Source organism: Rattus norvegicus, chromosome 19 (genome assembly GCF_021556685.1).
Source record: "Rattus norvegicus strain SHRSP/BbbUtx chromosome 19, alternate assembly SHRSP_T2T, whole genome shotgun sequence".
NCBI classification, from domain to species: domain Eukaryota; kingdom Metazoa; phylum Chordata; class Mammalia; order Rodentia; family Muridae; genus Rattus; species Rattus norvegicus.
The window spans coordinates 17286185-17306645 of record NC_141552.1 but is presented as its reverse complement, the minus strand read 5'-3'; the positions used below and the strand labels follow the sequence as shown (position 1 = coordinate 17306645).

Genomic DNA, 20461 nt, shown 5'->3' with positions numbered 1-20461 from the left:
TATTTATACTGAAAGAACCCCAAATTTGGGGAGACTCTTGCTCCAGTCTCGGGATGGCGTGCTCCAGGAAACACGAGTAGCCGATCTTGATGTAACAACAAGAGGTAGCTTTATTAAAGAGATCTCGGGCCGACATGTATCTCATGGAGCCGACCTTGAGCCTCTAAAGGCAGGGGTTTATATAGGGAAAGCCAGGGGATTTCGCGTGGTTACACATGATTGGCTGATTCAAATGGTGCACAGTTACTTTTGTCGCGGAGTTACATCAGCAGAGAATACGTGTAATCTAGCATCTCAGCAATGTGTGTAGGGTGACTCATCTCACTCAGCAGGGGGATGACTAATCCTCAGGGAGTGAAGGAAGGGGAAAGGGTGGCTTCAGATGGCCAGTGTCCTTGGGGGCTGATAGCCGGGTCAGTGAACCCTATCTCAAAATCTCTTAGGCATGTCAGGACTTTGTTTGTGACTGACTTTTTGAAATTTAACTCTTCAATACCTTACACCTATTAATGTTCTTTCTTTGATCTGTGCATTTAGTGTTTTAATTATTGTGTGAATGCAGGAATTCTTTCTGGTATAATTAATTTGATGTTCTGTAAGCTTGTTGTACCTTTATGGTCTTTTCTTTCTTTACCTTATGGAAGTTTTCTGCTATGATTTGTTGAAGGTGTTTACTGGACCTATGAACTAGACATCTTAATTCTCTTCTCTATCTATTATCCTTAGGTTTCGACATTTAATTGTGTCCTGAAATTCATTGATGTTTGGATTCAATAAACCATACATGTTTATCTGAGATGGGTGTGTTGTGCTTTGTGGGTGACCTCCTTTACCCCAACTGTTCTATTTAGTAGCACGTTGGATAATGAGACTTGGTCAGCAATGGTGACCTCTTCCCATAAACTATATGAAAATAGGGAGGGGAATTGATGTGTGTCAAGTATCAGTAGTCTCCTGGGTGGTTTTGGTTCCCGGTTGGCCACATGCAACAGTTTCAAAAGCCCAGGTTTGATGTTCCTTGGGATTCCCATGATGATGTACTCAGACAGGACAGAAAAAAGACCAGAATACACATGAGAGAACTTGATTTCTATAATAGAGAGAACATTACTAAGTTATGTTACAAAATATTAGATCACACGGTGATCTCTATGAATGTATTATTTAGTGAAAAACTAGTGTGTGGTATAGCATTGCCATGGCACAGACATTTAAAGAAAAAGTTGTTTGTTTACTGCAAACATGGACTTTATTACCATATGACTCACCTACTACACACCTTCATTGCAAAGGTAAAACGTGCACTTAGGTCCAGAGGAGATCAAGGCATATCTTGAAAGGAAATGAAGATGACTAATGCAATGGAAAGTCTTTGAATTGAAGGATTTTTAAGAAAGTGTGCAGAGGGAACAGGAATGCTCTTCTTCTGAGAGGTCAGTGAATTAGGAAGGACAGTTGGGAGCTTTACTTGACTTCAGCATCTGATTCCTGAGACTTCATTGGTAAACTTAATGTCTGGAATTTTGTGTTGTAAAACAACACATTGGCTCTGCAGCTTTTGGGAAGGCCCATGGACAGAGAGATCACACCCACTGGGAACCATTTGTGTGGCCATCACATTTTGGAAAGACAATTGAGAAGTCCTCAAGGAGAAAATAATGAAAAACTAAATGTCTTCACAGGAATTACCTCAATTCTGATTATGATTTTTTCATATTAGTAATTTATACTTGATTCTTTTTTTTTTTTAATTTTAAACAAGAGCCTTCGGGTTTAATCTGAGGTGGTCGTAGAGTCACAAAATGCTTACAATACCTGTATGGCACCGGTGTCGTCTCCGTCTCCGTCCTGCAGATAGGAGAGACACCACGAAGTTCTTCTCAAAGTAGTTTATTCAGGAACCTTTCTTTCTGCATGCAAGCAGCAGTCTCCTACCCCCAAGGACACTCCCTACTAAAAAACCAGTAACCACGCCCCATCAGTCCAGTCTACATAGTCTCAGTTCATAGGTCCACGCCAAATGGCCTGATCTTGTGTCATGGTGCACCTGCGCAGCTCTCACGATGGGCGTGGCTTACTTTTGGTTGTATGAGGAAGTCAGGTGCTAGTCATAAGACTTGGCAGCTGTCCCGGGCACCATCTTGGGATTGCCGCCACACCCGCTCCCCACAACCCGGCATCTAACACTATGGGGCTAGAGATTCTTCTTTTAAATGCATCACCATGAACAACTTCCATTTAACCAGCAGGTGTCCATGCCAGGCAGACACTGAGCAGGTTGTATGTTCTGTTAATCTCCACTACAACCCAATTCAGCAGAAACACGTCCATTTTACAGGTGAAGAAACCACAGCTCAAAGCAAATGAGATTCAGGGTCCCCTCAGTCTCACTGGCTGTCACTTAGACCCACATCCTTCTCTGTACAGGGAAGCCATGGGCCTGATATGGCTGTGCAAGCTGACTCTGCTGAGATGATCAATGCTATTCTTGACCCTGGAAGAATTTAAGACAAGGTGACCCACAGACTCCTGGGGTAGATTCTGCCTCTGGGTTCTAGGGTGTGACACGGTATCCCTTGCCATGGGTCTCTACTCACATGAGGAGTCTGCTCCCATGTGTCAGCTTCTATGGCAGTGGCTCAAATCACTCCTAATGATGAAACGCTTTAATACAGCACTTCATGCTGTGGTCACCCCCACCATAAAAGTATTTCATTACGACTTTGTAACTAATATTGCTGTTCTTGTAAGTCATAATATGCAACATATCTGATAGGGAAAGTATCAGAAAAAAAGGGGCTGGGAAGGGGTCGTGACCCACAGGTTGAGAAACATTGCTCTGTGAAATACTTTTAAAGTAAGGCCTTCTTCTCAGGAGAACCCGGAACAGTTGTTAGAGCAGAGATGCCCTGAACTAGTTACATGATTTAGCAGGCCTTAATGACAACAGAGATTCCCGGCTAAAGGCACAATCTGAAATCACTGTCCCCAGGACATTTCTTGCCTCAGGTTTTCCCCATAACAATGTGAGTCTGCTTGAACATGTCTGTCCAGGAAGCCAGTCCCTGTAGACTGTTATACAGACAGAATGCTAAAGTCAAGAATGGTTTCCCTCTGACGGCCCATAGTCACTTCTCTAGAAGTAAGTTCAAGTCCCCTGTGTGTAAAGTCACATAGTGTGTGAGACTTGAAATATCATCCGTTTGAGTTGACAAAAAACAATTCTCACTGGAACTGGAAAATATCATCCTGAGTGAGGTAACCCAATCACAGAAAGACATACATGGTATGCACTCACTGATAAGTGGCTATTAGCCCAAATGCTTGAATTACCCTAGATGCCTAGAACAAATGAAACTCAAGACGGATGATCAAAATGTGAATGCTTCACTCCTTCTCTAAAAGGGGAACAAGAATACCCTTGGCAGGGAAGAGAGAGGCAAAGATTAAAACAGAGACTGAAGGAACACCCATTCAGAGCCTGCCCCACATGTAGCCCATACATATACAGCCACCCAATTAGACAAGATGGATGAAGCAAAGAAGTGCAGACTGACAGGAGCCGGATGTAGATCGCTCCTGAGAGACACAGCCAGAATACAACAAATACAGAGGCGAATGCCAGCAGCAAACCACTGAACTGAGAATAGGTCCCCCGTTGAAGGAATCAGAGAAAGAACTGGAAGAGCTTGAAGGGGCTCGAGACCCCATATGTACAACAACGCCAAGCAACCAGAGCTTCCAGGGACTAAGCCACTACCTAAAGACTATACATGGACTGACCCTGGACTCTGACCTCATAGGTAGCAATGAATATCCTAGTAAGAGCACCAGTGGAAGGGGAAGCCCTGGGTCCTGCTAAGACTGAACCCCCAGTGAACTAGACTGTTGGGGGGAGGTTGGCAATGGGGGGAGGGTTGGGAGGGGAACACCCATAAGGAAGGGGAGGGGGGAGGGGATGTTTGCCCGGAAACCAAAGAATTATTATTAAGTATTAAATAAATTTAAAAAAAATTCTCACTTCAGATTGACAGCTGACCAACAATTATTTTCAGGAGAACACAGAGGGTGGCCAGGCCTGCAGAGTCAGATCCCCTACCTGCCTGGGACAATCCCACCCACAGTAGACTTCTGCTTCTCCTAAAAGTGTTATCAGAAAATGTGACCTTAAGGTTCTGAAGTACACAATATGCACAAACCCTAAAGTTGTTAGATGGCCGATATGGGGCTTTTCTCTGCTTTAAGATCATTCTGGCCTCTCCTCTCCCCTGGACTGCATTCTGTTCTCTCTGGTCCGTTGATCTTTAAGTACCTGGGTTCACCTCAAGGCCTGGGTGGGGAGGAGGACCTTTTCTTGTAGGAATGAGCATGGATCAAGAATGTATCCCCACTGTGACTGGGCAACAAAGTACCAGAAAATCTTCTCCAATCACAGAACTGGGTCATGTGGGAGCCATCACTGTTTCAAAGGGACAGCTGGTTGCTTTCTCCTGGAAGAAGCACTTGGGGGTTGACTGTCACTTCTGGACTTTCTGTTCTAAGGTCACTTCTCAGAAGGGGCACTTTGCTCTAAGTCCTTTGGGGGACTCACCCAGCACTGGGGCTGGAGGATCCTATGGTGTTGCAGCTCTGAGCTGGGAGGGGGAGCTCGCACACTGACTTGAAGAAGCCTGTTTTCACAGCTGATCTAAGTCTGAGGAACAGGTGCTTTTAAAGAAGCATGTGAAAGCATCTCCTGCAGGAGAGCCCAGTCTGCAGGGAAAGTCACACAGGACATCGAAAAGTGGATTCCCACCTTCCACAGGGTGGGTGAACCAGGGAGGGCACTGGATGGTCAGAGAGTTTGAGAAAAGCCTGAATTTTCTGAAAGACTTCCAGCACTTTACATCCCACCACTATCCCAGGCTCACATGTGAGGCTCAGCAAAGAACGCCACCTGCTGGGGTCCCTGAAACTAAACTTGGAGTGGAGAACTGTGGAATACACCTCTGGGTAGGGGGAGATGCAGGAGTCCAGGGCCAGGCCTGGGGTCTGTCCCTTTGGGTCTCCTTGCTTCCCAGAGGCTCTGAGTGCAGGGCCAGGGAGCCCAAATCTCAAATTCTTTGGCCTAAGTAGTGAGAGTCAACAGGGCAGGGCAAGGCAGGGCAGGGATGGGCAAAGGAGGGCCAGGCACAGGAAAGCCAAGCCCAGCCAGCCAGTGGATAGGCTCTGGGCATGAGGGACTGGGGACAGCAGGACCGACCCTCACTCTCCAGGCTGGGCATGGCACCCCAGCAGGGATGTGGAGAGTCCTGGAACCGACAGCCCCTTGTCTTCTGACTGCATCTGACAGTGCATGGAGTGCTAGAAGTCAGAGAGGCTCCTGGGATCCCCCGATTTCCTAATCACATTGTGCTCACTAGAACACTATTAATCTTCTACAAAATTACAGAGCAGGCTGTATGAAGACTCTCAGCTGACAATGGGGACATAAATTATGAGTATGTGTAGCAAGACCCAGGCCTCTTCCAGGTTCTTAGATATTAACTGAGAACCTCAAATACAGTAGTAATGTGATAGTGTGGTGTGAATCTAGTTACTTTCTCTATTTTGATATAGATGACTCTTTTTGTGTCATGGTCAGCGTATAATGACTAGAAGACCTAAGCTTCAGAATGACCAAAGACTACATTGCTTCTCTAGCAGCTGAGATTTTAAAAGTCCTGGTGTGACAGCAACTGTTGGTGGACATTCTGGATTATTCCTTCTGTACTTTAACTCTCTGTGTCACTTCCACCATCAGTAAGTTAGTTCAATTCCATAAATTGGAAATCCATCACCTGGAAGAAATACTCTATTTTTTAAAGATTTATTTATTTATTTATTTATTTATTTATTTATTTATTATATACAAGTACACCGTGACTGTCTTCAGACACACCAGAAGAGGGCATCATATCTCATTACAGATGGTTGTGAGCCACCATGTGGTTGCTGGGATTTGAACTCAGGAACTCTGGAAGAGCTGTCAGTACTCTTAACCACTAAGCCATCTCTTTAGCCCAAGAAATACTTTCTGAATATGATCTGAGATTGGCCATGGAAAAAGGGTAGCTTGAACTGTCCCACCTAGGTTCTGGGCCTGCACAGGCCTGCTCTCCAAAAGAAACCTGTGTTCACAGCTGTTGGCTGGCTAAGAAAGATTTCACGAGATGTGATACACAGCCCTCGGACTTCTGCTTCAGTCATCTGCACAATTTTTCCCGGACGATATCCTCATACGTCCAGCAGGCGGGTGATGAAGCTGTCTGCTCTCAGCTCCCCTTCAGCCATCTTGTGGGCACCAGACTCTCCTCCCTGCAACAGGAACAAGGGCTTCTCCATGGTGGCTGCAGCAGCAGCTTGACATTCTCACCTAGGAGGCCCTATGCCTTTCTACCCCAGTTCCAACTCACCTCAGGCCCGGGCCTTCCCCCCATCCACTTCCCACGGAGCAGGGAGAGCAGCACCCACTAGAAATAAAAGGGAAGCCCTTGGTCCTGCCAAGACTGAACCACCAGTGAAAGGGATTGTTGGGGGGAGGGTGGTAATGGGAGGAGGATTGAGGAGGGGAACACCCATAGAGAAGGGGAGGGGGGTTAGGGGGATGTTTGCCTGGAAACCCAGAAAGGTAATAACAATTGAAATGTAAATAAGAAATACCCAATTTAATAAAGATGGAGAAAAAAATAGAAAGAAAAGGCACACATTCAAAACAGAATAATATGTACCCTAATTTTAAACCACAGCTCTGTCAATTAACTATATCTTTAAGGAAGCTCAGAAAAGCAGGCCAAACAATTAATATTTTCTCGGTTTAAGTATTTGTAATGTTGCATAAATAATAATGTCCGTTTCTTGCTATTGTGGAGGGAATAAAATAGATAATATGTAATCACGGAAATTTTGAAGTACCATCCATGTTTCTGTTCATTAAATCAATCTTCCTCATTTCATTGATCAAATATGTATGTTTTCTGTTTCATAGTTATATGTATAATAAAACTAGTATAAAAACCTTCAGAATTATGTATGCTTTCACTTTTAACAAATTAAATTAGCTATTCGTTGTATTTCAGCTGAACATTTAAATGTTCTTCATATGTCCCAATGCTAGTTTATTAGGTACCTATAAACTTTAAACTCTTTGCCTGAGAGCATGAGTACTATTTAATTACATAGTAACTACACTCAGGCTGTCTTTTTATTAGAACCAATTATATCAGACTGTAAGAAAAATTACTTTTGTTTTAAAGTTTGTGTGTGTATGAGTGTGAGTGTGAGTATGAGTATGAGTGTGTGTATGTGAATGTGTGTGTATGAGTGTGTGTGTGTGAGTGTATGTGTGTGTCTGTGTGTATGTGAGTGTGAGTGTGAATGTGAGTGTGTATGTGTGTGAGTGTGTGTGAATGTGTGTGTGTGTGAGTGTGTGTGTGTGTCTGTGTGTGTTTGTGTGTGTGAGTGTGTGTGTGTGTGTGTGCAGCACATGACCAAACAACTTTCAGGAGCCATTTCTCTCCTTCTGTCATATGGGTCCCAGGATGTAACCCAGATGTTTGACTTTGGCAATAAATAATATTACCCACTAAATAAATAAATAAACAAACAAAAAACAAGCCACAAATCAACTTTAAAAGTAAAGGCCAGAAGTTCACAGAAGAGTAGCATTGGCCTTACCATATCCTTTCTTTGGGGATGGGAAAATTAATGTTCTGAAATCCATAACTTTCAGGAATTGTGATATTCATGGAATTTCAATTCCTTTGCAGATGCTCCAGTTGTTGTGGCCAATTGCTAGAAAGGTCAGCTTAAGCTTGCAGGACCCCCACTATCCCTCCCCCCCCCCGCCTCCACAGAAAGCTCAAAAGACACTGCCCAGAACTTACTCCACATTTCGCAGAACCACTTTCTTTGTCCATCATTTCTGTGAGACGAAAGGTCAGACTCCTTCACCCTAGTCTCTCCACAATCGACATCCCCCCTCCCAAAACACTTCTAAGACTGGAAAACATGTCTTAGGGTGTATCTGCCAGACTCGGACTGAGAGAAACTAGGGCACTGGTTGTCACTACAACATTGGTGACATAGCAGAGGACGCCAAGAACTCTCTAGGAGACAATAGAATGTCAAAGAAGGGACAGCTGATGTCATGGGGAGCAGACTTTACCTCCCTGCTAATGTTCTCCCTGTACTGAGCATAAGCTGAGGTGTCATTTCCAGGAGACTTTCCCGGGGCAGTGCCACTGAGCACCTCCTGCTTCCAAAGCCAAATTTTCCTCAAGGCTTGATTATAAAAACCTTAGTAATTCCTATGCATCTAAATGAATGTTTCCTTCCAAATCCTGCCCAAAAATGTCTCATCCTAACTCAAATTATCCTCCTTCACCAATATTAGCCATTAAAAATTCCTGAGAAATAATACCAGTTTGAATATGCACTCAAAATGTTCTCCTGTCTTATTATGTACAGGTGCTTGAAATCACATCAAGAAATAGCCTGCATGGAAGGTTGCAACATGGGTGTGTGTTAGGGGAACACTCATGAAGCCTTGTGCTTAGCATTCAACGGTTGCCACAAAATTCCTTATGAGGAAGACTTGAAATCATTATGGTCCTAGAAACAGTGTGGAGGCCAGTTGGCAGAGGAAAGTGAAACATTAGAGCCACCAGTGAAGACTCCTGTTGGGCCCTACCTTGGTGTTTCCCTCCCCCCTCGCTGAGCCTTTCAGCCTGCTATAGCAAGAAATTGTTTACACCTTTGACAGCTGCTCTTAGCCCCTGATTTGGGGCTGGGATTTTCCATGGCACCCTTCCTCCCCACTGAGCTTTCCTGCTTCTTGTTTTTAAGAAGCTGTTTATGCCCCTGATTGGGCTGGAACTTTCACCACACAGACTTGTCCTATTTTCCTGGTTGGGGATTTTCACCTGCCTTGTTGTTTTTCCACAGCTTTTGCCTCTGGTATATAAGGAGATCTCAGTAAAGCCTTGGTGGCACTGGCTAAAAAGGGGTGACCCGTGTACGTGTTTTCTTTCAACCCCACAAACCTACACCTGATATTCACACACTGTTGGCGCAGACACTGACAATAGGTATCACAATAGAAACTAGTAACTAGATTTAACCAAACTATCACATTAATGCTGTATTTCATGGTTTTTTTTTTTTTTGCTCTCCTAGAACCTGGAAGAGGCTTGGGGTTTTCTAATCCTACTCATAATTTATTAATCTTCCCAACACTATGGGCTTTGTTCTGTTAATGCTAACAGCGCCATCCAATACCTAGGATATTTTCTACTGACATGTGTGACGTGAGACAAAACAGTCCCTGTCATCCCTCACCTGAATAAACTTCCTTAGAGTTCAGTGTAGTTGGAGGGTCCTTCTTTCCTCTCCAAGATCGAGAAACATTTCCAGTCTCCAGACAAGTGTGTCAGCCATTGTCCAGTGACTGTCCTGAGATGTCCACATTGTCAGCTGAGTGTCGTCATCCAGCCTGCCCTGTAATTGTTGTAGATGATTAATAGGGTTCCAGCCCTAGGATTTAATTCAGTGCTACAGTACTTGCCAAACATGCTCAAAGCCCTAGCTGCCACCCTAGTCCTGTGTGCTCTAGAGAAAGAAAATAAAGAACCACATTGTCTATCAAGTTTCTCCTCCAATAGAAGGAGAATCTGCATCGGTCTTTTAAGTAACTCTAAGCCCCAGCTTCCCCACAGCTCCCTCCATGGATTGCCCTACTGGTGCATTTTCAGTAACGCTCACTTTATTTTTGGTGTGCAAAGAATATGCACCATGTCAGTAAAGTGTGTGTGTGTGTGTGTGTGTGTGTGTGTGTGTTCATCCATGAACTCACTATAAATTATTATCAAATGACCCAGAAGACCGTGGAGAAACCTGTCGATGTGCCTGCAGAATTATGTTACTACCGTTCCATGGCACCTTGCAGGGAACACTGAAATAGTGGGCCGCTTTTATAGAGCCTAAAACCAGGCTATGCATGGTTTTCGGTGAGATTGTGATGTGCAACACCACAACAGAGATCAGCAGAAGCTTCATTTATTCCATGCTGCTGTTACCAAGTGAGGCAAAGCCTCATCCCATAGAGAGTCTGGTAGGATCTGATGAAGGGCAATAAACTCAGGGTTGAAATCAAGCCTTTAGAAACAAAGAGAAAAATACAAAGTCAAGGAAAGCAAGAGCTGTCTTTTCTTCCTCTTTTTTTTTTTTTTGAGATGATCCACAAGAGAGACAACCCCTTCCTCAAACTAACAATGCACAAGAGAGACAATACATGAATTAAAAATCAGAAATGAAATGAGGGACATAACAACAGACACGGAGCAAATTCCAAAATCATTAGTTCTTACTCCCGAGGACTTTACGCCAGAAAACAGAAATATTTATTTGATATTCCTGATTTTCTAGACAGATAACAATTACCAAAGTTAAATCCAGATCTGGGAAGATATCTGAAAAATACACCTAAGAAAATAGATACACTCATTAAAGGTTGCCTATATTATATATTATATTGCTTTCTTTTTGCATGATTAAACCCCTTCGAGGACATTTAGCTGTGTTATAGACAGTGTTACTTTTAAAACAAAAGAACAAAGAAAGAAATTGTGGAGTCATTGAGATACACTTCCCAGACAGGATCAAAGAAAGACTGCTGAGAGATGCAAGCAGGGGCTGGAACGCTGCCCTTGAGAAGGAAATGTTTTCCTCACTTTACCTCACACTATGTTGTACTATGTCCTATTTTGTGGAAGCAGCTCTCATGCTCTCTGGGTTATGACAAGGATATTGTGATACTAGGAAGAGGGGTGATTTGCTATACAGATATTTTAAGAAGAAGCCTTTGCTTAGTCTTACTTCTTTGCCTAGTCTTGCCTCGGTTGTTCCTGGTATCATGGGAATAACGATCTTATTATATCTTGCCAAAAGGGAAAGTGAGGTAATTCATATTCATGCCTATATAAGGGTTAATAAACTTGCAGCTGCATGCAGTTGCATCTGCCTTTGCTCTGCATCCCCTGTGTCCTGGTTATTTGTGACCGTACCTGGGCCGCCAACGCACTAGATGTTGACAAGCATCACCCTTCTCACTGTCAGGTTTATTATCTTTCTTTTTTGAAATCTATGATGTGGAGGCGTATTACAGCAACAATATGAAATAGCAGGCTGGCATGTATGAAAATTGCTGTGTTTAAGCTAGGTGTGGGGACAAGTCCTCAAAACAAGCTGTTAAGATGGGAAACAAATAATGTGTTTGTTGCTGGAACTGAGTTGCATCAGCTGTGTTGCTCTGCCTGCTCAGTGTCCATTCATCCTCACTCTGTTTCTACAGAGGAACTCAAGGTTTGCCCCAGCTGCCTGTGAGCTGTGATATGGGCAGAGAAAGGCCAGGACACAGTGGTGATTTCCCACTCCTCAGTTATGCTGAATTTTCCACTACTGTACTTGTATACACAAGTACAGTGTGGTCAGTTATTATAGATATTTGTCATTTCTTACAGAGGGCAACTATGATTGACTACACCCAATTCTATAAAAAACAAAACTCAGGAAACCTGGCCCTTGGCAGCAATGAATCAAGAAATATCTAGGATGGTGGGGCATGAATTCTGCCAAGCAATGAACTCAGATAGGTGGGGTTGTGTGGAAGATGTAAGGTTGAATAGCACAATCTATTCATGTTGTATCATCTTGATTTAATCTAAGGACAAAGAAGTTCAGTATCTCTGATGGCTTTCTTCTAACCCCTTGAAAGGTTCACTGGGGTTTGACCTCAGTTCTTCATTCTTCTTGCTGGGGCAGCAACACTCGGGGAAGCTTGAGATTGCCATAGGCACAGTATTAGGCTAGAAATGCTGAGTAGGTAATAGTAAGTTATTCAGATGGTGATACCCATTTCATTTGTTCTTAACGTTGACCTAAGGAAAGACAGATCGAGGTCCTTAGAATACAAAGATCATTTCCAGTTCTTTTCTACCTTTCCTGAATGAAAGACTGGTTGGCAGAGAATGGTAAAAATTCAAGAATTGGTAGATGATGCTTTGATTGAAGGGTGGGTTTCTGTGCTGGTTTTAGACAGGGTCTCAATTACCCCATCTTGTTCTCTAAGTTGCTCGTCCTGTTCACTTTGAGCTCAAATAAAGCTGCTTCCACTTTCCAACAGGTAGTCTTACAAAGGGGCCTCCAAGGACTGTGAGGACAGCATTAGCCAATGAGAGCTGAGGTGTGTAACCCACAACTATAGCTTTATCTGAAAGACCCTCAGACAGAGGAGACTCTCGCTCCAGTCCTGAGGACAATCACCACCCCATGAACACACAGGACTCAGTCTTGATGTAAAAACAAGAGGTTTACTTTGGGATACCAATGCACTGGGGCTTGACACAGTCCTCACGCAGGAGGGATGTGAGGAGGCTCAAACAACAGAAATGTACAGCTTAAATAGTCAGTTAAGATTACACAGTTTCATTAGCTCAGCTATTTCGGTGCCAAGGATATCTAGGCAGATGTTTCTCGTCCTGGAATTCCTGGGATAAGGCCGTAACAACATCAATGCAGCTATTTCAGTATGAAGGACGTCTGACTTGATATATGTTTTCTTATCCTGGGGTTCCCAGGACAAGGACCAAGGATATCTGTCTTGGCAGGTGTTTCCCTTCTGGAGTTCCCAGGACAAGGCTATAGCGATGTCAGCCTATAGCACAGCTGCATTCAGTACCAAGGATATCTCACTTCTATAGTGGTCAGTCAGCTTCCCAGAGATGTTTCCTGTCTTGTAATTGCCCTGCAGTAAATATGTTCTATACCCTCTGTTCTTATGGTCAGGCAGCTTCCTAGAGAGTGGGTGGGAATGTGCTTTCTGTACTTTCTGCTCTATTGTCTAATGTCAAGGGTCTAAGCGAAGGCCAGCTTAAAAGATTCTCATTCTTAAGAAATGGCTGTACTGATATATAAATGGGGATCTTTCATATCCACTTTCTTCCAAGTCTACCAGCCATCTCAGATTTTGCTGTAATATGCCTGACAATCAAGGACACAGAAAAATAACTTGATACACAGCAAGGACATTGTGATCATATCCTGTGTCGTTATGTATATTCTGGATGAGGTTTGTTAAAATGACAATATTGCACAAAGCTTTATGTAGGACCCATCAAATTAAGGGTCACTATGCACCGTCACAGCTAAAATGGCCTGGTCAGAAGTGACCACTGGATCACTCTTCTGTAACTTCACATGAGAGGCTCGTGCTTTTTGTGTTTTTGTATTTTTTCTGTATTTTTCTTATTTATTTATTTATTTATTTATTGCTTTATATGTTGTCCGGAAGATAGTTCAAGTCATGGATCTGCCCCCAAAATTTGAGCTTTGCTACTAATACTTTAGTGTATGCATTCAATAAAATAATTTGGTTTTTTTTTTTTAGTACGATAGATGCTTTTGTGTTTTGTGGGGTGATCCATGAAACAGAAGTGAAGATGCTTGTTTCTTATTCTGTCCACTGAGTTATGTCTCTAAGCTTGTCCTACTCCTTTGGCTGCACCTCCCCCCCACACACACACACATCTGCTGACTATTTTATTTTTCAGATGAAATCACACATTATAGCTTAGAGAAGCCTGTAAGCAATCCTGCTTTGGTAACTTAAGTGCAAAGAGGAGAGCCCCACACTCAGCCTGAGGGTGCATTCACTGGTGAATCCAATATTTCAGTTTCCTCTGCTAACAGATCACCACATTGTTGCCAGGACCATAATGAATGCAATTCTTTCTCCTAAGGAATCTGGTGGCAACTGTCAAATGTTAAGCACAAAGCTTCAGGTTGTACCTATAACACACACCCACATCGCAACCTACCCTACAGGCTATTTCTGCATGTGATTTCATGCACCTGCACATGATGAGACAGGAGACCTCTTTGGCTACTTATAGGAACTGGTGTGATTTCTCAGTAATCTTTAATGGGTAATATTGCTGACTGAGGAGAATTTGAGGTAGGATGAAACATTTCTGTGCAGGGATTGGGGAGGAAGCACTCATTTAGATACATAGCAATGACTTAGGTTTTTCCAATCAAGCCTAGAGCCAAATTTGGCTTTGGAAGCATGTGGTGCTCAGTGGCTATGCCACAAGGAAGTCCCCTGAAAAGGGTCCATCAGCTTTTGCTCAGTACAGGGAGAACATTAGCAGGGAGGCAAAGTCTGTTCTCCATGACATCAGCCGTCCCTTCGTGGACATTCTATTGTCTCCTAGAGAGACCTTGGAATCCCTGTGATGTCACCAGTACCGTTGTGACAACCAATTCCATACTTTTTCTCTTAGTGTCCAAAGGATATATCCACAGACATGTTTGCCCGTCTTTGTAGGCGCTTTGGGAGAGCTGATGTTGATAGAGAAGAGTCTAGAGTGAAGCAAACGAAACCTAAAGGTAATGATGGACAGAGGACATGGGGAATGTGGAGTAAGTTCTGGGCAGTGTATGTTGAGCTTCCTGTCAGGTTTGTGTGTGGGGGTCTTCCGCTGGCCTTTTTAGTAATGGGCCACAACCACTGGAACATCTCCACAGATATTGAATTCCATGATTATCACAATTCCTGAAAGTCAAGGTTTTCACATCATTAGTTTCTCCATAACCACATGGAGGATATGGCAGTGCCTATGCTATTATTGGGTGAACTTCTAGTCTTTACTTTTACAGTGCATTCGGTATGTTAAATTGATATAATAACACCATAAGTAGTCATGGAGTGTATAACTTTTCTGAATTAAACAGGGCATCAATGTACTTCACTTTCATTGCTTCTTTAAATTCAGTGACTATCTGACAGTAGTAAGAGGGAGAGAACTGTGCTCCTGGCCATGACCTTATATTCTTAGAACTCCTTTGACTACCTCTGGCTGACGGGGCCAATCTTACCTTCATATATTAGAGGTTCTGTGTGGCAGATATTTTTCTACAGTAGCCAACTATACGGAGCAGGTAGAGAAAGAGCTTGTAACCTATTGGCACTTCTGGGGCATTTGTCATTTCTGTAGGGGGAATTAATGAGTCTGTTGACCATGTCCTCCCCCTATATGACTTTTTAATGCAAAGTCATTGGACTAGAGTAACAGTGTAGGATATCTGAGTATCCCTGATCAATCAAGTCATTGTGGATGCTGAATTGATGATCTGACTTCTGAAACCAGGTTGTAGCCTGCGTACCTGATAATAATCCTGGAGAAGGCATCTTTCTGGTACTTGTAAGCCTGTGTGGTTGGGCATAGGGAACACCTGGCTGCTCACATCTCTTGGTCTGTATATAGTAGTGGGGGAACTGTGATCCACTTAAGATGCCTCTTACACATAGACCAAACTCCTTGCAGTGACACTGGCTTCCAAGCATGTTCTCCTGTTTGGGCGACACTGTGGTCTGTGTATGCTCTATGCATTCGCCCCATGCGGGTTCACTTGTATTCTTCTACTTACAGAGGCCTGCAGACAGACGTCATCCCCTGAAAATGTCCAAAACAAGGTGCAGGCCAATGAGGAAGAGGAGAGGCTGAATAGAGAACTGGAGCTAACTACCAAGGAGAGAAATGAGCTGACAGATCGCCTCCTTTATGTGACAGGTGGATCCATGAGCAAGAGGTATGCATTGCTCCAAGAAAACGACCTTGTTCTAAACCTCATCTCCCATAGAGAGGAGATGCAGAACCTGACCCTTACTGAGGAGTGAGTTTGGAAATGGACCCTCTGATTCCACCTGTTGAAAATCTGAACTTGTGATCTGAGTGAAGATTTCAGGGATAAAGTCACTTGGGCATGAGTTCCCAGTGTACAATTGGAAAGCCCTTGACAGGTGGTAGCTTTGCAAGGTTCTAGGTGCTGTGAGTTTATGGAGAGTGTTTGTACTTGCTAGGAAGGTGACTGAATGCTATCATCTCATGGCAGCACCCTTAGGTGACAGGTCCCACAGTGTTCATATCAATGCTTAACTAGAAGTCCTGAGGCTCAGGCCTGTTCCTTCTTGTCTCTGTGCCTTAAATTCCGAGACAGTAATGGTGCATACATTTCTACTGATTCTCATTGTGCTCTTTCCATATTTGTCTCTCTTTCTCATTCTCTGAGTCTGTTTACTTTCCTTTTCTTGTGGGTGTGTCCCAGTTTGTGTGTCTGTGTGTGCACAGGTCTGCATGCATATGCACAACTTTTATATGTTTCTGTGTCCCTCCACCCTTGGAATTTAGGGGTCTGTTTTTTGACCTCAGGATTTACCTGTATAATAGTTTCATGGAGGTGTGAGTGCTTTATTTTGGAAGCCCCACTTTCAACAGCACAGTTCTTTGCCTGTGTGGTCACATTTGTCTATACATTTGTATGCCTTGGGCAGATTATAAGTTTGTGGCAATATCTGGTCTCATCTCCAGAATTATGTGTACTGTCTGCCTCTAGAATATTAGTTATTCGGCTTGTAGCATTCCACTTGTCAAAACAGGAAAAATGAAATCAGAGGTTTCTGGAAGTGTGTGTGTGTGTGTGTGTGTGTGTGTGTGTGTGTGTGTGTGTGTGGTTGGGTAAGCTCTATGGCCTAGGCTCTTGACAGCATAACAGGTTTGAATGCAGATCCAGCCCTCCTGATTGAAAAAAGTGAGCCAGGGAACCCTTTATCTGGGTGCTTAGCTTCTGTTATCCTGGGCACACAATTCCAAGTTTCTGAAGCTGAAGAAGATCCAAATATGTAGAATTCAGAAAGTGTCCTTCCAGGGCTGGGGTAGTACAGGACGCAGCCTGAGTTCATATAATCCTAAACCTCGATGTTCATTGGGTTCTATCTTCCTGGGGCCAGCCCGTACTTCAGGCCAAATCCATTTTATGAAAACTTGAAGATAAAGGAGAAACAGGTCATGTCATTACTGCACAACTTAGACACAAAGAACATTGAACATCGTGAGAAATTTCAGGAGCTCAAGAAGGAGATTAACTTCTATCGGTAAGTACTGGTCAGAAGGGCCCATCACTTGTGGAATATCCATTGCTGCCTCTCTTTGTTCTGGACTGGAGAGCCTGCAGCTCTGGGTCCATGTCTTCTGCTGTTTAAATATCACTGTGCCGTGGGTCTTTTGGACTCAGTTTCAGTTCCATAAGAGACTGTGACTTCTCACCACAGTGTCTATGCATCTTTAGAAGGCTCTGGATAGATCTATACTGATTCAGGCATCAGAGTGTTATTAGGCCGACCTGGGCCTCTGGGGTCATACCAGGTTTAACAAAGCTGAATGTGTGGACCACATGGTTAGCATGACCTCCCTTGGTTCTACTGTCCTCTTGTGGTTGTTTACTGCCTACTAATTGATGTTGCCCCGATGCATTGGGCTTTCATGGATAGTTGTAGATCCCTTGTTCTTTTGGAGAGACATGGACTCTTATTGGTGCTTGGGTCACAGAAACAATTTATTCTTCCCTGGATTGGCCGTTTGCTATTTGTGCAGCAGCCTTACATGTATGGAGATGTATTCTACGAAGTCTTTATGGGAATCTGGGTCCTGGTGGAGTTTGTGGGATTTGGCAGTTGGAATGGGAGGAAGAGGCTTCAGGATCTTACTATGCAGAGTGTGTTTCCAGCAACCTGCACAGCCGGCTCCTGATGGACCAGGCATGTATGAAGAAGAAGTTGGTCACATTGAAGCAGGAGTGCAAGGAGTTACAGCGATATTTGTTTGAGTTGAACCCGAATGATGAAGACGAACAGGAGAAGACCAGCAACCTCCAGACCCAGCAAAATGTGGTAGGAACAAGCAGCTGAGTCAGATTAACAATGTCTGATACCATTTGCCTATTGGATACATCTTTGCTTCCCCTATCACCTTTCTAATCTCCCCACACCCAGTCAGTCACCCACCTCATGTGATAGAGTTATTCATTGCTCTGTCTATGCACAAGTATTCTGGGATGTTAACCACTCTTCAGAAACTGAATTATGGGCAATTATACTTCTCTGCCCTTTTTGAAACTGCAATCCAGAAATGGTGACAGAGGAATAACATATCACATGACTGAAGGCAGCAACTTGACAGCTGGTATGCGTGTCCCCACCACATCCGTGTCTTAATAGCTGCCTTCTTCTCCCAGGTCTCAGGAACTGCAGGAGACATGGAATAGGACGGATCCCAGGAAGACAGCCCCCTGAAGAATGAGTTTCTCTCTCAGGAGTTCCCTGTGACGACAATCCTCACAGTCAAAGACTTTTTGTGGGTGAATATTCTTCTTCTCAGATAATTTCCTCAATGTATAGAGACCCTACATTTATGTATCCGTATGCCAGCCTGTCTGGTTGAGGTCTTTCTCCTCTCTCATACCGACAACACCATTTGAGAGACAACTGAGGGGACTGCCTTGACATCTCACGTCCTAGAGGAGAAACAGCACTACAACTGTGTTTCTAAATGTTCATTAAGAAAATGCTGTTAAGAAATGTTTTTGGTTATGATTTTCATTGAAGTTTTCTTTTTGTTATTTCATACTTATATATTCTTGTTACTGTTTTTCATTTTATACCATTTTAGGTATTCATTTTATTCCTGTTTTTTGTAAATTGTACTCCTTATGAATAAAAATTGATTTGAAACTCTTGACTCTTAAGACCATCTTATTCAAGGGTCCTTTCCCCTCCTGTAGACTTAGAACTGACAGCTGGATATGGATCTTTGCATGGACCAGGCAGCATGGGTAAATAGGGAATTCAAAGCCACCAAGGGGTACACAGGGTGATAGTGTCTTTTGTGTGGATAATGTGACTTTTTTTATGGACACACACTTTATGATGTAATCACTGACATACTGTATCCATGCTGTCATGTATTCTTCTCATCCTAGTCTATATCAGTCTACAACACACATTCCTTATTGACTGTGTGCACCAGATATTGAGTAACACACACTCATGCCTGTAGAGCTGCAGTAAAATGACAACTTTCACAAAGGAATATAGAATAATCCTAATTGAGAACCATGTTCCTCAGTTTTTCTTACAATACAGCATTAGTATTAAACCACAAAGATAATGACCATTAACGTCATTTTGGGAAATAGGTTTTTATAGGTGCTGTTTCACTTGATCATTCATATGCTGTGTTTTTTATTGTTGCTGATTATATTTATTTTTATCATTTAACTCAATGGATCTTTTTTTTTTCAAATGTATGTATGTATGTATGCACTCCTCAGTGCATTTCCCTCATGATCCAAAAGAGGGAATAGCATTCCCCATTGTAAATGATTGTTAGGGACCATGTGGTTCTTCTGAGAGAGCAGCAGATGCTCTAACCTGTGTGTCATCACCACATCTCCTGCAGGTGGCTTTTGTCCTTCCAGGGCATGTGCTATACTAGATGGACGCCATCATCTCCCATTAAGGAGAGAGATCTCAGGAGATGTGTATGTACAGGTGGTTGAGCAGTGCCTGCTCAATGTGGCAGCCTGCTAGGCATCCACACCGGGCTCTGGTGCCTCCACTGCTCATTGTGCATTCAGGATCATCCTCCAGCATCACTCAGTTTCAATTCCAAACAGATCTTTCACTTACTATCGATGATTATATACATTAAGCACATCTGATAAAATACTGAAGAGACTAGCCTCCTTCTACAGGCCAACTTGGCATAATGAATTCTTTTGATAGAAAGCAAGATAATTATCTTAATCTATGCAGGTCAGGGAGGACCTCAAGAGCATCCATAGTGAATGCAGACTGCAGCTGTGACCACATGTTTCTTTTGCATAGCACGTCTGTGCAAGCCCAGAGCTTAGGTGGGACAGTTCATGTTTCACCTTTTACATGGAAATCTGTGATTGTATTGAGAAAGTATATGTTCCACGGGACTCATTTCCAATTTATGGAATTAAACTGACTTACTGAGAGTGGAGGTGACTCAGAGCGATAAAGTGAAGAAGAATAATCCAGTATGTCTGCAAACAGATGCTGTCTCATTAGGGCTTTTCAATGCTCAGCAGCTGGAGAAGCAAGGGAGAGGCATTGGTGACTCTCAAGCTTAGGTCCTCTAGTCATTATAAGCTGACCATGACACAAAAAGGGTCATAGGTATCACACTAGAACCTAGTAACTAGATTTAACCAACCTATCACATTAATGCTATGTTTGGTGCTATTTTTTGCCCTCTTAGGACCTGGAAGAGGCTTGGGGTTTTCTAATCCTACTCATAATGTATTATCCTTCCCAACACTATGGGCTTTGTTCTGTTAATGCTAACAGCGCCATCCAATACCTAGGATATTTTCTACTGACATGTGTGACATGAGACAAAACAGTCCCTGTCATCCCTCACCTGAATAAACTTCCTTAGAGGAAAGTGTAGGTGGAGGGTCCTTCTTTCCTCTCCAAGATCGAGAAACATTTCCAGTCTTCAGACAAGTGTGTCAGCCATTG

At 43.2% G+C, this 20461-nt stretch overlaps 2 protein-coding genes across 11 annotated transcripts in view; one reads left to right on the top strand and one right to left on the bottom strand.

Moving 5' to 3' along the window:
• The window catches only part of LOC147998918 (disks large homolog 5-like), an 81511-nt gene extending 62871 nt beyond the window's left edge, over positions 1-18640 (top strand). For 3 of the 8 annotated variants that reach the window (XR_015643812.1, XR_015643816.1, XR_015643815.1), the window contains one exon: positions 8488-9025. Coding sequence is in view for 2 of the 8 variants with exons in the window: in XM_087595934.1 (XP_087452060.1) it covers positions 14382-14463; positions 15507-15666; positions 16865-17008; positions 17641-17803; positions 18148-18177 (579 nt within the window). In the remaining 6 variants the exon portion in view is untranslated. Of the gene's footprint in view, positions 1-726; positions 796-8487; positions 9027-14306; positions 14464-15506; positions 15667-16864; positions 17009-17640; positions 17804-18147 lie in introns of those variants that run through there. The other 5 variants (XM_087595934.1, XM_087595935.1, XR_015643809.1 and 2 more) reach the window with 5 other exon arrangements.
• The window catches only part of LOC147998913 (disks large homolog 5-like), a 133021-nt gene that overhangs the window by 12292 nt on the left and 100268 nt on the right, over positions 1-20461 (bottom strand). The gene's annotated exons all lie outside the window — the stretch shown is intronic.